The 16,848-nt window shown below is 39.6% G+C and overlaps 1 protein-coding gene across 11 annotated transcripts in view; it reads left to right on the top strand.

Annotated features, from left to right (window-relative positions):
* Positions 1 to 16,848, top strand: part of TRPM3 (transient receptor potential cation channel subfamily M member 3) — a 1,004,761-nt gene that overhangs the window by 795,164 nt on the left and 192,749 nt on the right. For all 11 annotated transcript variants that reach the window (XR_013829197.1, XM_079927590.1, XM_079927589.1 and 8 more), the window contains one exon: positions 14,372 to 14,546. Coding sequence is in view for 10 of the 11 variants with exons in the window: in XM_079927590.1 (XP_079783716.1) it covers positions 14,372 to 14,546 (175 nt within the window). In the remaining variant the exon portion in view is untranslated. The remainder of the gene's footprint in view (positions 1 to 14,371; positions 14,547 to 16,848) is intronic.

The following is a 16,848-nucleotide window of genomic DNA, read 5'->3' as shown; positions in this document are numbered from 1 at the left end:
TGGCGTCTATTTTAAAAAATCTGCTAGAAACGAGTTTGAGACCCTAGAGTGATCATATGTACAGATTTGTCCAAAACTAAATAATTCTGGTTTATAGTGATCCTTGTCATCCCAGAGTAATTATTAATGATGACCTCTTCACTTGCAAGAATGTCCTGGTTTTTGTATGATAAATCACCTGGTCACCCTAGTGAGAGACAAGCCAGTGGAGTGCAGAGTGCAGGCTCTGAATTTCCTAATAGGTCTCTGAAACCCTGTTCAGACATGTGATTTACTCTCAGTGCCTCAATTTACTTAACTGTAAAATGGGGATGATAATATCTCTATCATAGGGTTGGTGAGCAGATTAAGTGAGCATATACAACTCGCCTGGCTGAGTGCCCAGCACCTGGTGGGTGCTTCGTAGCCGCTACTTCCCCTACAGGAATAAGACACTGTCTTCAGTCAGTTGGCCGAGTGGATTTCACTACATGAAATCATTCACTGCAACCCAGAAATTCATAAGCCCCCTTGTTTGTGTTCCATTTTTAATAAGCTTTTTTTAAATCTGTGGCAATTGTTGTTTCCTTTTAAGGAGCTATAAAGACATTAAGAAAAAAACTGTCTTTCAGAAGAGGCCATATTTGCGTCTAAAAAATAAGATCACATTCACAAACTTGAACCAGAGGTTCAAGTTTGTTAGATGCTGCTGCAAAATGAATGCCAGAAACAGAAGTGACTGCACTGTAATTCATGGTGTTGGAGCTTGAGGAAGTCGAGTAAATTATAACTCACTCTTGACAGGACAAGATTCAAATTGACCAAGAGTTGAACACTGGCGTTAGGCAGATGGAGATCAAAATATCACTTTTATTAATGATGAAGTAGTTGAAGATAATGACTTATTGTGAGGGCCAAATGGGTTTGCCTGCTTACCTCAGCCCTCAGACAGCCAACCAGAGGAGAAATTTGGGTCTACAGAAACAGTTTTACTAATATTACTGACTGGCACTGGTCCATAGAGGAAAATGAAAAAGGATGCTAAATCCTCCTCACTGAGAGACTTTTAGTAGACTCGTCCTATCCAATCAAGAAACATGGACATTAGTCACCACCAACCAGGTTACTCAATTCTACATAGAGAGACAAGAGAAGGACAAGGGGCTAGATGTGTCACATTAATGGAGCCCTCCACATGGAAACTTGACACCAGAGGAAAGAAGGTTTCCCATGACATTGTCACCATATTTCTCACTGAGGATTTAGTAACAGTGAAAATTTGATCAGACTGGACACATTATCTTTTGGAAAAGATGCCAGATAATCAAATAAAAATATATCGCTTTTCCCAATTGCTGGTCAGAAATTGGATTAAATACCATTACCAGCTCCCAAATAATCAGTACCCTTCCTTTGTCTCATACATGATAATGGCAGTCAGTTATTTTAATAACTTTAATAACCTTTGTGATGAATGAAGGTCACTCCTGGCCTACAGCAAGTTAGCTGCTAAAACGTATCCATCACCTCAGAGAGAACGAATTAGGTTTCTACTTCAGTCATGTAGTTCCCTATTTATTTCAACTGGAGGAAATAATAGCTTTCACGGACATCCTTCCAGCAAGGGGAAGAGTGTAAACCTTTGTTCGCGTCTTTCTCCCCGGTGTCCAGGACACGTTGTCACTGCAGCTGGGTCCAATTCTGAGAAATAATAAGGCTTCAATTTAAAAGTACAAGACAGCTGAACTGTAATTGGCTATTCAAGTTCCTCAGAATCTGAGGAACTCTTGCAGACTTAATCCAGATGGACAAGGCAATGTGTGAGCACCCACCAAGGTCACTCAGCGTGTTCTTTTCTTGGTCTCTGACCACCACTAAGGCCAGTAGTGAAGGCCTGTAAAAGGATACCAGGGACCACTTAAACGGCTGTCATCTCCACTTTCAGCAGTTTGCATCAGTAGTATTGAGGTATGATACTTAGTCCCCTTATAACAACCCATCTATTCATGTCATTTCAGCTGTGCTAGTCCCAAGGTATAGACCCTAGGCATTGTACCTTCTAATTTTACTTCACAAGCATTTATTTGAACTACCTTCTAGGTATGAGGCACTATGGAAACCAGAATGTTGTCTGAGAGGGGTGTGGGTGTTTCTGTCCCAAAGAGTTTACAATGTAGTGGATGAAACTTTCATTAAAGCAAGGCAGAATTTAAAAACTGCCAAAGGATATGTAGAAAAATAAATAAATAATGGGACTACAAAGGAATGAATAATTAATACTGCCTGAGGGAGTTAGGAAGGGCCTCAGGAATTAGTAACATTTGAACTGGACTTTGCAGATTGAGTTCGGGTTTCTGAGGGGCTACAATAAATAGCACCTCTTTTCCTCATCCAAGTTCTAACACTTTGAGAAATAAAAGAAGTAGTTGATGGAACTCAGAATATCATTTTTAGTTGGGGGACAAGTTAGCAGACATGGCTTTTAGACTGTTGACCAAGTGGGATTATTGACTCCCCAGAATTAGGCAGAATTCCACAGTAAGCCTTCATTCCCCATCCCACCACATACACCCGCAGGGACAGGGCCCTGGAGGATTTGGGAGATGTCAGGCTTCCTGCAGGCAGGAAGATGCCAAGAGAAAGAAGAGCGAGACTGAGTGGGCAAATCCAGTTATTATTCTCAAATATACCAAGGAGTAAAAGCATAGAAAACCCAAGGATCTGCTTAGGAAAAATTCCTCCTCATGAAACCAAGAGTAGGGAAAGATACTCCTCTCTGAAAATTAGGATGGCTAAAGGGAAATTTAAAAATAGTCCTAGATGGAGGATAAGGAAGATAGTCTGGATGAGACTAGAATCAGAATGAACAGAAAGTTCTGGAGAGAGGGTTGAGGCTGTGAATAAAGGTTGGGTCCAGAACATGGGGAGCCTTGTCTGTCATGCAAAATTATTTGGGCTTTTATCTATAAGCAATGGGAACCCACTAAATATTGTTACAGAGAAGACTGTATTTACAGATGATAACTAGCAGTTATGTGATGATTGTTGTAGAGGCAGAGAAATCAGTTAGGAAGCAATCTCAGTAGTCCACAGGAAAACCAGTGAGCACAGAAACTGGGCATTTGGCATCATTCCTGATTTCAGGAGAATTTAAATCAGATCTAAGTGCCCTGGATCTCAGGTCAGTTGATTAAGGGAAAATTGCTTATGTCATAAAACATTTGAAAATTTCTATAGAAATAATTACATTGTCATATAACCTATGAGCAATCAGGATATACTTGAGGTGATTTAGTATCCTGCCTTCCTTCTGTACCCCAGATTTTAGTGAGCTACATGTAGAACACTCTATGATATGCTGGGGATACAAAGATAAACCTACCTACAGAGAAAAGAGATGTCCAAACATGTAAATTAATGAGAGAAAACTTCAAGAGATATGTAAGGTACTATGAGAATTTTTTCCTTGATATCATAGTAGTTGATTGACAAATTTATAAAGTATATTCATTGGCATGGGCTTTTAAGAAAAGTAAATGCTATAAGAACACAGAAGTGAGAATAGTTAATTCTGCCTGGTGGGGGTGAAAGGGAGGGGCCTAAGGAAGACTTTGAGCCTGGGAACTGCAGGATGCATGTAAGTTCTCCAGAAAGAGTAAGTCAAAAAGAACATGCCTTAAAGAGGGAATAGAATTTTTCACATTTGGTGCAGGGAGAAGTAATTGCAGTCTCCTTCAAATGACGCAGAGATTTTTTTTTTTTTAATTATTTTGGAAGGGCAAATTAATATACAATTTTGCCATTACCAGCAACATTTCCCTCTCTCTTACCATTTACCTCTCCTACCCAGCCGTGCCCTGCACTGTGGGCTAGGTCTTTCCAAATCATAATTCCCCTGGCTGCTCTGCTGCTTACTAATTTTGCCAAGAAGCCAAAGGATCTTGTACGAGCTGTGGACCTAGATCCTGGCACATTTATAAGGGAGTGTGGGCAAGGAATTATAAAGTAAAATGAGTTAGAATCACTTTGATTACCTTACATTTGAGAAGGCAAGGATGCCTTTTGATGTGGGTTTTGAACAGAGCAGAAACTAAGAAGACTGTAGCTTTGTTTGGGCGAGTTTTCTTGTAGACTTAGATCAATTACATTAAAACATTCAGCCTGCAAACAATGGCCCCAAAGAAAAAAACGCTGGCTCTTTCCTTTTATGAGAGTAATACTTGCCTTACAGCCCATGCCATTGGCCGTTCCCTTTCTTTTGAAACGATTCACGTGGATTGTTGCTTAGATGTCCTAGAAACATATGGACGTTAATAGCAGAACATTTTAATCAGAGCTGTCTGGCCATGAGGGAATAACTGTTTTCCATTGATTAAGTCAAAAGCTAAGTTTGTTTACTCGCATGTAATATACTTGGAGTCAACTTATGAGTTTTGTTATTTGGCATTTACATCTTTGTCCAACCCACAGAATTCAAAAGACTTAAGCTCATTGAAGCACTGAGGAGAGGCCCCTTGGTAGAAGACATCTGGGGAGTGACAAAAAGATCACCTACCCCAAAGCAGAAAGTTTTAGTGTTTTGGATAGGAGATAAAGGAATTTGCCTTCCTAAGCATATTACTGGTCTGCATGAGAGAATATTCAAACTTTGGAAAAGTGTGTATCAAATTATTTATTTGTCAGAGCATACTTTTGGTTTAAATCCATAAAATGCATTTGTCGTCATGAATCATTTATACAGTTAAAATAGAAACCTTTTACAAACCTAATAAATATATATAAGAACCTTTATATTTGTTTAACCATATAGTTCTCAGTAAGTGCCAGACTCTGTTCTAAGTACTTGACAAATAACTCATTACTCAAAACAGTGCTATGAATTGTGTGCCAACTCTGTGTATTAGACACTGTGTAGAATTCTAAAATATATTGTTGGTTTATCAAGTCATATCAAGATGTATTTATGCCTTTCTAGGATGTGCATAGTTCCAGCTACCATGTTAGTAGTACAATGTCTAGACATGCTGTCAGAGTTTACAGTAGCAAGGAGGTACAATAGACTAGAGTGACCCATGCTGAGTTAGAAAGTAGGGGTCAACAGGAAGCAGCAGACAAATGAAGGTAGAGGCAGTCATGGAACTGGGAATCAGAGTCAGAGATCAGGACAGGACAGGTTCAGCCCAGTTCCAGCCAGGCAGCCCATGATCTAAAGAAACGAGTCATCATCTGAGTGAGACAGGTCCAGGCTTCCAGAGTATAGGGCAGAGATGGTCGTGGTGTTGCATGAAGAAGTGCTTCCAGAAAAGTCCACTGAAATCAAGGCAAAACCCCAGTCTTGGGGCCCACATTGCCAGTGGGGGAGCAAGCAAATGTCCCAGGCTGGCTGGCTTATAGAAGAGGGTGCCACTCTCCAGGAACCAAGGGTATTCAGAGAGGATGGATTGTTCTCTCTGCTCTTGGGCTTAGAGCTCTCTGAAGACCATCTGAATCCCTTCTGCTGTCTGAGTGAAGTTCCTTGATCGACCACATGAGTGAGTCCTCTTCTCTTTGAGAGAAGCAGAGCAGCTCACCGTGACTGGTAACCAGGTTTCCCACATGAGCATCAGTTAAGCTCCAAAATCAAGGCCTGCCTGACACTGAGTAGATGGTAGGCTTACACCCAGTTTAGAACTGAATATTGCCTCTTAAAGCCCTACCTCAGGGCTTCCCTGGTGGTGCAGTGGCTAATGCAGGGGACACGGATTCGACTTCTGGTCCCAGAAGATCCCACATGCTGCGGAGCAACTAAGCCCATGCACCACAACTACTGAGCCTGCGCTCTAGAGCCCGTGTGCCACAACTACTGAGCCTGCGCACCTAGAGCCCGTGCTCCACAACAAGTGAAGCCACCACAATGAGAAGCCCGTGCACTGCAACGAAGAGTAGCTCCCGCTCACCTCAACTAGAGAAAAGCCCACGCACAACAACAAAGACCCAGTGCAGCCAAAAATACAATAAATTTAAAAGAAGAAAGGCCCTACCTCAAAAAAAAAAAAAAAAAAAAAATCTCTGCTATCCTCCATTTTTCTCTTACAAAGAGCCCTCAACTACTGTCTTCCTGCGAGGGTCCTCAGGCTGAGAAAAGAGCATCTGAGGACTTTCCATGTTGTTAAGGACAGGTGAAGACATCCTTGGAGTCAGCAGAGGTGAGGCTGGGGAGGGGAATGTTTGGTGGCAATAAAGAGAAACTCACTCAAAATATATAAAGGAGTATTTTTGATAAAGAGAAATGTGTTTAGAGGAAGGTTTGCACACTATGGCCCACCCTGTTTTCATATGGCTCATGGGCTAAGAATGTTTTTTTTTCATTTTTAAATGTTTGAAAATAAAAGAATAGTTTTGTGACATATGATAACTACATCAAATTCAAATTTCAGCCTCCATCTGAAAATTCCATTTTTCTCGTTAGTAAACCTGTAGTACAAAAAAAATGTATTCAGTTGTGTTTTGCAATTCGTCCATAAACATTCTGTATAATTTGTTTTCTCTCTTGTTATATAAGTACCTGCATGATGCCCTCTATTTTGCCCATTGTCCTACAAAGCCTAAAATATTTACTATATAGCCCCTTACAGAAAAAACTTTTCTACCTTTGATCTATAGGGGACTCTGTACGAACTACAGTCAAGTGACTGTATCTTGAACTGAAAAGTCACTAATAATCCAGGCAATAAATCCCTCTCTCTCTCCCACTCTCGCTCTCTCGCTCTCTCTCTCTCTCTCTCTCTCTCTCACCCCCAAACACACACACTCTTTCCCTCCCTCTCACTCGGGCCACGTGATCTCTCCTCTGTGATGCACTCAGTTCCCTTCTTTACTTCCTGCACACAGACTTCTTTGCTTGTTTATTCACCCTGACATGGTCCCATCAGAGCCACCACTAATAGAGGCTTTACTCCCCAAATACTCATGCCCTCCCAGTCCCTCCCAGTTACTCACCTCAGGTTCAAGGTCTCCATTCAAAGTGCAGGAAGGCAAATCTGGCCCACTGCAGGTCTGGAATCTACCTGCATTCCAATCAGCTTTGAAAGATGCCAAGTAAGGCTGCCCTTCTGTGCTGCGGACAGTTCAGTTCTCTGATAGGCGAGTATGGATAGAGAGGACATGATGGGAGTTGCCAGTACACATGCCACAGTGACCTCTTTGGTTGGCTTTCAAGATTTTTACATTCAATCCACTCGTCCACTCCCCCAGTTCTGGCCTTTGGCCTTCAATCGCTACATGGGAAGGCAAAGCAAGAAGGCAGTGTCCAAAATTATAGTCCTCTGGTGGGGGCTGGTACTGAATTCCTAAGAAAATACCTGCAGCATTGATAATGCGAAAAATAGATTGGTTCAACAACAGAAAAAAATGCATTGGAAACAAACAGAAAAAAAGGGGATTGGCCATATTAATTCAGTAGATTTAACATTCTTAGTCCCCAGGGTAAGAAATGCTATGCACCATCTGTTTTCGGTCTTTTATCATTGTCTCAGAGAGATGTTTCCATGAATTCAAACTCTATATCTTCAACGTCTTGACAACCTCATATCTTCAGCCAAATTTACTGAGATTTTAACTGCCAAGATAAAATATACATGTATGTTTATTCTGGAATATTGGCACTAGCTTTAAATATGGAAGGATTGTGTATGGATGGGGTCTGTTAAGTTAAATATCGACAAGGGAGTTGCCATAGGGATTGGTGATGATAGGAAAAGACATTTAAGCAATTTGCATTATCTTTACCCCTGCCTAGTCCTCCAATGGGTTGGAAATTTATGCTTCAGGGAAAGACCCCAGTCCTTTTTCAAGGAATTGCTTCCCCACTAGAGAACCAAAAGTGTCTAAAAGTGAAGCATCTTGTTGCATGTGGTTTCCTTTTGACTGCTTAATAATTTGTGCAGTATTTTATATTTCCAAATGCTTTTCTAATCCATTTAGGGGCAGAATTATAGTGGCAAAAAAAATGTAGTAAGGATATACATAATTGGTTTGAACTGGGATTGGCATTTACCAATTGAATACATCATCAGGATTTGCTAAAATGAATGGGTTTATTACCCATTTCCAAGTGGGATCAGGCACATTCCAGTAATAGTTCTGTTGTCTTGAATAGATAATGTATTCTATCTCTAAAACATGAAGGCAATATCTAAAACATCTGCTTCCATTGAAGACTGAAGAGACATTCTAGTTAAAATGAGATGGATTTTTTTTTCTTATGTCATTCCTTGATATTTTCTTGGGCTCACTCTGTTCCTTAGTAGCTCAAAGATTTCCAGTCACGTTTCTTTTTGCCAAAATAAAGCATATTAAAATATTGTCTTTCTATACAGTAATATTCTACAGTTGTACCTGAATATTCACGTTCTGGGAATCTTCCTAATTATAAGAAGCACCTTAAACTTAATAAATAAGAATAGTATCGAGTGTTGTCAGTTAAACATAGCTGATTACCAGCTTTATTTAATTTTCATAAATCCATCCCACAATTTGCAGACCATAGAAGAGATTCATTAAGGGGAGCAAGAACCTAATTCTCAAACTTTTGTGAAAAGCCGTGGTATTATGCAAACTTCAGCCACTATTTCTCAAGTAGAGAGTAAACTGGTGCCCATTAAAATGAGGCAAATAGCTTGACTGCTTATTCTCCCATCACTTCAGTAGTTGTTAATGCCCCCCAGGTCTGTATAAAGTTCTTTTTGTAAAATATAAGATCTTAAGGGGTTAGTGAGTTTTTATGGCCCCATTCTAGTCCAAATACAGGAGATGGTGACCAGTATATCTATTGGTCGAGTCAGCCATTGAATCAAAGACCAGACTATTCAAATGAGAAATGGGATAAAGGGGACATGTTCAGTGCTTTTTTTTTTTTTTGCAGTACGCGGGCCTCTCACTGCTGTGGCCTCTCCCATTGCGGACCACAGGCTTCGGATGCGCAGGCTCAGCGACCATGGCGCATGGGCCTAGCCGCTCCACGGCATGTGGGATCCTCCCGGACCGGGGCACAAACCCGTGTCACCTGCAACGGCAGGCGGACTCTCAACCACTGCGCCACCAAGGAAGCCCAGTGCTTTTTAATAATATACGCATTTTAATAATATAAATTTAAAATTTTGCAACATAAAATATATTGACAAATTCTCACTGTATGCACAGTTTGAAAGCATATGCATTCTCCAAACAAACTTCTAAATCATCAAGAATCACATAATCCCAGCACTGGTAAGGCCAGTGTGTTAACTGTGTTCATGTTATTGCTAAACAGCTTTAGCTGGTAAACAGAAATACTTACCCATCACTGACAGACTCATTCTCAAAGTGATTAAGATCTTCAAGAAGTCATCGCTCACGTAATGTTTGAAGCCTCCTTTCTAAATGACCTGTACTGTAACAATCACATGATCTGTGGCTTTGGTCATTAAGATTTAGCTAAATATCAATCTTCTATGCTCCATCTCCATGTAAATATAAACCGTTTTCCAACAGCAAAAAAATTATTCCTTAGGCCCACTGGCATTTTAGATCTTATATAGTGATGTTGACAGTAAACCAAAGGATTAATTTGGTTTGATCAAAGTTCTATTTATCCGGGGCTTCCCTGGTGGCGCAGTGGTTGAGAGTCCGCCTGCCGTTGCAGGGGACACGGGTTCGTGTCCCGGTCCGGGAAGATCCCACATGCTGCGGAGTGGCTAGGCCCGTGAGCCATGGCCGCTAAGCCTGCGCGTCTGGAGCCTGTGCTCTGCAGCGGGAGAGGCCACAACAGTGAGAGACCCACGTACTGCAAAAAAAAAAAAATTCTATTTATCCAAGCATTTCACTACAATACACCAAATATTTTTACAAGTAACTGAACTGATCGTAGATTATAGTCTCATGTTGGCAGAAAGAGAGAGAAGAAAAAGGTCTTTCAGAATTTTAAGACATTCTTCTCTCCCTGCCACCTCCTTCTTTACACCACCCAACCCAATCTTTGTTTACGCCAATTTTGACAATATTTGAATTATTGGAAGCCCAGGCTTAACTGCATAGTGGTCATAACAAAATGGGACAAACGTCTAAGAGGTTATCTTCTGCAAAGAACCATTAACTGGGGTTCAATTTATAATTTGAAAGCCCGAGGTCAACCTGGAATCCTCTAGAATGTAGTTGCTAAGTCCGTTACTCAAGCTCACATTTTTGTAGGCTATAATGCTTCCAGTTCCAAAATTACAAAAACTAAAAAGTGTGGCAAACATCTTGCCTCTTCCTGAGTAAGCAACTCTGCGTTGCTCTAAAATTAAATTCTAATGGAAATCTCTAAGAAGTTTTTGGTTATAGTAGAAAATGAAAAATTATTGCAATCAAGGAATTAGCCTACTTTCCCCAAAACCAAAAGAACAAGTATTGACCAAAAAGATCTCTGAGGGGCCTAGATAAAATGAGAACGTTTTGGTGATAATAGAAGTCATATTTTTTTAAAACTATAAATCTAAACTACTTTTTGTGAATGGTCAGTAGTTTCAGCTGAGCAAGGCTTACACTTGTGAGGCTCTTCAAAGGAATTTATGTTAAATTTTTTTGTGGGCATAAAGAAAATTGTAGTGGTCCTTATGAATCCAGCTGGATCTGCAGTGAATTCCCAAAATGTTTATTTCACTAATAAAGAATATACCATTCTTGTTTTTTAAAATGCTTTTTCTTTACTAATGATGTCATATGCTACAGATTTGTAAATTTGTGGTTTTCTCTAGAGATTTTTTTTAATATCCTACGTCTAAAATGTAATTTAGAAAAGAAAATGTGAACAGAAGGGATAAAGAAAAACAAGGAAGAGAGAAAGGAATGAAGGATGGGAGGAGAAATAACCTATAGACAGTGCTTCACCTTGGAAACTTTGGCCAGTCACTGTAACCGGGTAGTAATAATGTGATATAGTTTCCCTAGACATAGAGTTTTGTTTGAAAACCCATTCTAGAACCTGTCTCAGAGGCCTCCGTGGGCTTCATAAAAGAACACAAACTGATGCTTTTTGCATATATAGTGGTCCCTCAGTATCCTTGGGGGATTGGTTCCAGCCCCACCCCCACAGATACCAAAATTGCGGATGCTGAAGTCCCTTCTATAAAATGGTGCAGTATTTGCATTGTAGCCTACACACATCCTCCTGTACACTTTAAATCGTCTCTAGATTACTTACAATACTTAATACAACATAAATGCTATGTAAATAGTTGCCAGCACCCGGCAAATTCAAGTTTTGCTTTTTGGATCTTTCTGGAATTTTTTTCAAATATTTTCGCTTCGCAGCTGGTTGAATTTGTGGATGTGGAACCCACAGATACAGAGGGCCAACTGTATATCAGTGTTCTTAATTTAGGGTAGGGCTTTGTAAGGGTCCATTAGCAAGATTTTTATGAATAGGCTTCAGGGATCCGTGAACTTTTGAAATGCATAGAAACATTTTTGTGACTGTCCTTATGAGCATTTATTTTTCTGGGAAAAGGATCATTAGCTTTCATCAGATTCAGAAAAGTTTTCAAAGATTCTTGTCTCCAAAAAATAGGCTAAGAACCATTGCTTTAGGTCATTACTAATTATTTGATATCATTTTCTTTTCTCAGAAAAAAAGTAATATGTGTGATGGGTGTGTGTGTGTGTGTGTGTGTGTGTGTGTGTTGACAAAAAGGCTTAATGTTACCATATATCCATATATTGGCATGTTTAATTTACACAAAGCATATTTTTAGGCACGGCCTGATTCTCTACCACCTATAACTAAGAAAGTAAAAAATGCTTTTGTTTTAGGCTATAAGGGTTTTTCATTGTCTATGGAACAAATTTCCATATATTATCACTAAAGGAAATGGGAGAGAATTTGGAGGCATAGATATATTGGATATATTCAGTTTATGAAAAAATAGATGATATTTTGATACTTCAACCAGTTTTAGCTCTGGAATATATATCTGAATTAATGTAGTTCTTTTCATCAGTTAATTACAGCTTCATTCCAAATATAGGAAATCTGACCATCTAAATGCTTCTGTATTTCTAGAGGTTATAACAATTTGATTTATTGATAAATATAACTGACAGCTTATTGCTCTCAAATCTTCCTATGAAAATTGATCCTTTGCACCTGTGTTTCCTCTCAAAGAGAGGAGAGTTTTCCAGCCATCTTGCCTATTGTCTGGTAGACTCTGGATCACTGGAACATTCTAGAAGATCCATTCTATGACTTCTTCCTTCATGAGTGGGTCACAGTTGGTCTGTGAGTAGGAGTAAAGATCCACTGATAGAATCAGTGCTCAAGAATCAAAATTTGGCCAAGGCCTCTCTTAGAAGATCCTAGAAATAGTCTAAATGATATCCTTTGGTATAAAACAGTAGGTATAGCATATTGTTCCTTGACATGAAACAATATGAGAGCATGTGCTAAAGAAAAGCAAAGGGAAAAACTAAATAGCATAGTATTTTGGAAATACCTTATAAAATCACTTTAAACATTTAAGTTTAAACTTTAAACATAAAATACTTTATAAAATAACTTTCAGTGTGCCTTGGAAAAGAGTCTCTTTTCCAAGGCACATTAGAACATAAATCCATATAGGGGTGGGTATTTTTTATGTCAGAAATTCTCCTCCAGAAGAAGTGTGCTGTATTAACATTTCAAGTTAGCCCTTAATCTTTAACGTGCCTTTCAACAGGAACTTACTTAATCCTCATAAACAATAGCAGTGGGAAAGTGTCTCTTTCATAGACACCCCAACAGAGCTTTAAAGTGGCCTTTTGTCTGAGTCATTAGAGCTTCTGGGTCAAAGGAGAACAGCATGACCTTTTACTTCCCTCTCCTTGGATTTGAAGGAGTAATTCTCAAAAACTCCCCATTCACAGAAAACTCTGATGGGGCTACAGGTCATCCCTCTCTCCCAGTTCCTTCTGGGGAAAAAAAAAAATTTGGCTTCTTGCCTTAATCAACAATTGTTATTTTCTTACATTTTTTAAATGTAGATTTAAAACAGCACTCTTTTTTTGTGTAACTGGCATTTTGGACCATTCTTTACAGATGAAAATCAAACCATGAAAAACACTGACTTATAAGAGATAAGGCCCTAGGAGACTGATGTACTTATACTTTAGAAGTAAAACAGGTCACACAAGTCTAATAAAATCTCTTACTAATGGAGCAAGAAATCAAACACCAAACTGTTATTTCTCATAGGGAAGCAGCTTCTAGATAAAAGATAAAACCATAACAGAAGGGGGAAGAGGAAGGAAGAACTGAGGTGATTAAGGGCTTTTTTCAGTTCATATTTACAGAAGTGGTACAGAATCTTGACTCTATTTTTTAAGATAACTGCTTTGTGTACCTTATAAAACCCTTTCATTTTTATGGCACTGCCCAATTTCCTAACTATTCTGAGAAGATAGAGTGAGAAAATACAATGTGGTACCAAACTGAGCAAAAAAACGTATTCAATGAACGATGATACTTGAGATGTCACTTGAAAACTAATTTAATTTCTTTCTCATCATGTCTCTCATGGACATTTGTTTTTAATACTTCTCTTTGTTAGGTTGAACATACGTAAGTGTTGATGTTAGGGCAGTTTTTACTTGAAAACAGCAATGTCTATGGCTCAGCATAAGTAGCTGAAATCCCTTAATTCAACTGAATTCAGAAAATGTTTGCCCATCGTGTGCCTGGCACCTTCCTCAGTAGTGAAGGACACAATAATGGCAGAGGGCAGTTGCCATATCTCCTGAGTAATTTATTATAACTATTCTAGTGTTAAGAATCCATAATCAAGCTTATCACCTATGGTCAGAAATAGATAGACCCCTAATTTTGCCACTGGTTGATTCAACAAGTTAAAATATGCCCCCAGCTGATTTTGGTAGTCTTTAATAAAAAGAACCATTTAGGCATTTTCTTAGCACTGTGATGACTTCAGGGAGGTGGCATTTTTTTAACTTCCCATTTTTCATATAGGAAACTGACCCTTGGATCCATATGAGACTTGCTTAAGATCACATTTAGCTTCCAGTCTTTTGGCTGCTGGCCCAGCACTTCTTCTACTAACCAATTCCTTTCCCACCCTCCTCACTCTACGCCTCCCCTGTGAGGTATAGTCATCAGCTCTTTAAAACCCCGGCACCCTGGGAGTTGCGGGGAGAGGGCAGAGTCGAATGGACTCTCTAGTGGGAAAATTCTGCTAAAGGGTTTTCTGTACATTTTCGCTCCGTATGTTAGCCCTTCATATGTTGTTACCCTCCCCCATGCTCAGTAATTTTAGTTTGTGCTTTTTGTTTCTCTTTTTGTTTCTTTGGTTTGCTGGCTTTGTGTTCTTTTCTCTTTTTTTCCTTTTCTTTTCCTTTTTTAATGCAGGAATCGGTCAAGGCGTTCCAGTGGTGGCACTCATTGTGGAAGGAGGACCCAATGTGATCTCAATTGTCTTGGAATACCTTCGAGATACCCCTCCCGTGCCAGTTGTTGTCTGTGATGGGAGTGGACGGGCATCTGACATCCTGGCATTTGGGCATAAATATTCAGAAGAAGGCGGGTAGGTAATTTTCCAGGCCCCAGAGTTGACCTGTGAGTGTTAAGCTTGTGTTCCAAGCGTGGAAGAGAGGGTGTGAGTTGATTGATCATTTGGCATGGGAGGGAGGTGGGGAAGAGCAGGGAAACATATTCTACATGTCCTGTGAAGTGGGCAATTCCATGACAGCTCTACTAGTCCACACTGATGATACAGAGAACTAGGGGAATGGAGGGGTCATAGGATGTGGTCTCCTTTCTATTCTCTTCATTTTCCTTCTCTCTTGTCCTCCTCCCACTGAGGAGAAACAGGAATTGGGTTTTAACACATGAAGCACAGCTAACCTGGACCATACAGTACAGGTTAGTAACTCTAGAGAAGCTATAGGATGTGCAGCTTCCAGGCTTGACCTCCAAATACCACCTTCCCCAAGCTGCCATGTGTGTACAAATGCTAAATGTTTACAAAAGCATTTGGTGGCCTGTCCCATCAGATCCCTCTAGACTGGCTTGGAAAGTAGATTCTCTGTAATGGTAACCACTCTGTCCTGTGTAACCTGCTCTTGAGCCCCTCACGCACTGTCCTTGGTCTAGCAACCCCCTGATGCTGCTCTCAACAGTACAAAGTACCCAACCCCATGGAGGACTTCCTTTCATGGCCCTCCCCTCCAGGTCTGAGATCCACCTCAGTGAATCCTGAAGTGCAGGCACTCCTGCAGATGATTAGATCAAAGTAATTCATCTGAAGGTGTGAATGACTTTAAGGAAGAAAACTCAAGGGAGCAATTGAAGTTTTAAATAAGGAACTTCGTAACCTAACCAGTTCTCCTAACACACGAAAGTAGTGGGAGAAAGAAACCCCGAAGGAGTTGGGGGTCTTTTATTCATTCCTTTCATAAATATACAGTAAGTGTCTACTGGGTGCCAAGCACTAAGATATGAAAAAGAATAACAAGCTATTCCTACCCCAAAGAGTTCATAGCAAGTCTTGTAAGTAGACAAGCATATCATTATAATAATAGTAATAACAGGTGAGCTTGCCTACTCAGGCCACTCCCTCCTCCACCTCTCTCTCACCCAGCCTGACTTAAAATAGACTCGGCATGGCAGCTTAATACCCTCTCTGTCCCCAGTCCTCCTCTTGTCTTTGCCAGCAGCCCAGCACTCTGGGTGAGCCATTAAAACAGCACACTTCCCTGGTTAGTACATGAACTTAGACATGCGAAAGGAAGACAGTTGGAGACATAAGACTCTCAGCTTAACATTGCAAACATTGACCGTGACTTTAGGCCCTGTTAAAGCTTTTGATACTAAAAGAAAAAAAGCTAATTTTTGTACGCACCAAGTTGGAGTTTGCTTACTGGCAAATTCAATGAAGTTACTGTTATCTTCTTCTTTAATAGTGAATATCAGTCACATTTGCCTATGTGTCCGCATGTCTGTTACCAAAAAGAGTTCGAGATCCTCAACTATGCTTTGCTTTTAGCCATAGTTCTCATTGATTTAAATATAGCAATTGGTTCTTTATTCAGAAATAGGTTAGAGAATGTACACTGTTTTTAGCTTTGCTGCTTCTTTTCTTTTTAGTGCTTGCAATTATTTTGCTGTATCCCTAAAAAGTAGATACAACTTTGCACTCAGAATGCACATTTCGTTTTCAGAAACCTCAGCATTTCAGGTTTCCAGGTCTATATACAATGAAAGTCTGGACCTAGTGCTTGTTTTTTGTCATTCTCTAGGGTTGGGTACCTTGAAAAATATTAAAATCTCTGATAAGTTGCTTTTCCTGATTCTGTTTTAATATAAGAGAAATGTTATACATTTTAGAGCTGGGTAAGACTCTATATATTATTTAACCTAGGGGAGAGATACACAGAGAAATTAAGTGCTTTCCCAAGTCCACACAGCCCATGATCCCAGGCCATTTCTGGTGTATTATAAAAATTCACTGAAATGTGTTTTGTGGTATGTGCCCTAGTGTTTCTCATATAGTACTTCAGTGATACTATCTTTTAAATATATAGGTATACTTAAGCTGCCTTCAGTTTCCTCTTTCTGTTATAATTTAATTTTTTTATTATTCTGTATATTCAAAAAAAGGTAAAAGCAATGCATTGCTGGTTGTAAACCAACATCCAAGCTGATGAACTCTACATCATGTAGATTCTTTTCTTTCTTACACCCAGACCATCATACTTCAACTCCAAAATTAAGAGTCAGAAATACCATGCCCTTTCATGCGTGTAACTAGTGTGAAGATAAAGAGTTAAGACATAATTTTATATCTTTGGAATTATTAAAATTAAAAGTTTAGTAATTTTCAGAAA

The sequence above is a fragment of the Stenella coeruleoalba genome (genome assembly GCF_951394435.1).
Source record: "Stenella coeruleoalba genome assembly, chromosome: 7".
NCBI classification, from domain to species: Eukaryota; Metazoa; Chordata; class Mammalia; order Artiodactyla; family Delphinidae; genus Stenella; species Stenella coeruleoalba.
The sequence above is the reverse complement of the archived record's forward strand: the minus strand, read 5'-3'. Positions and strand labels throughout refer to the sequence as shown.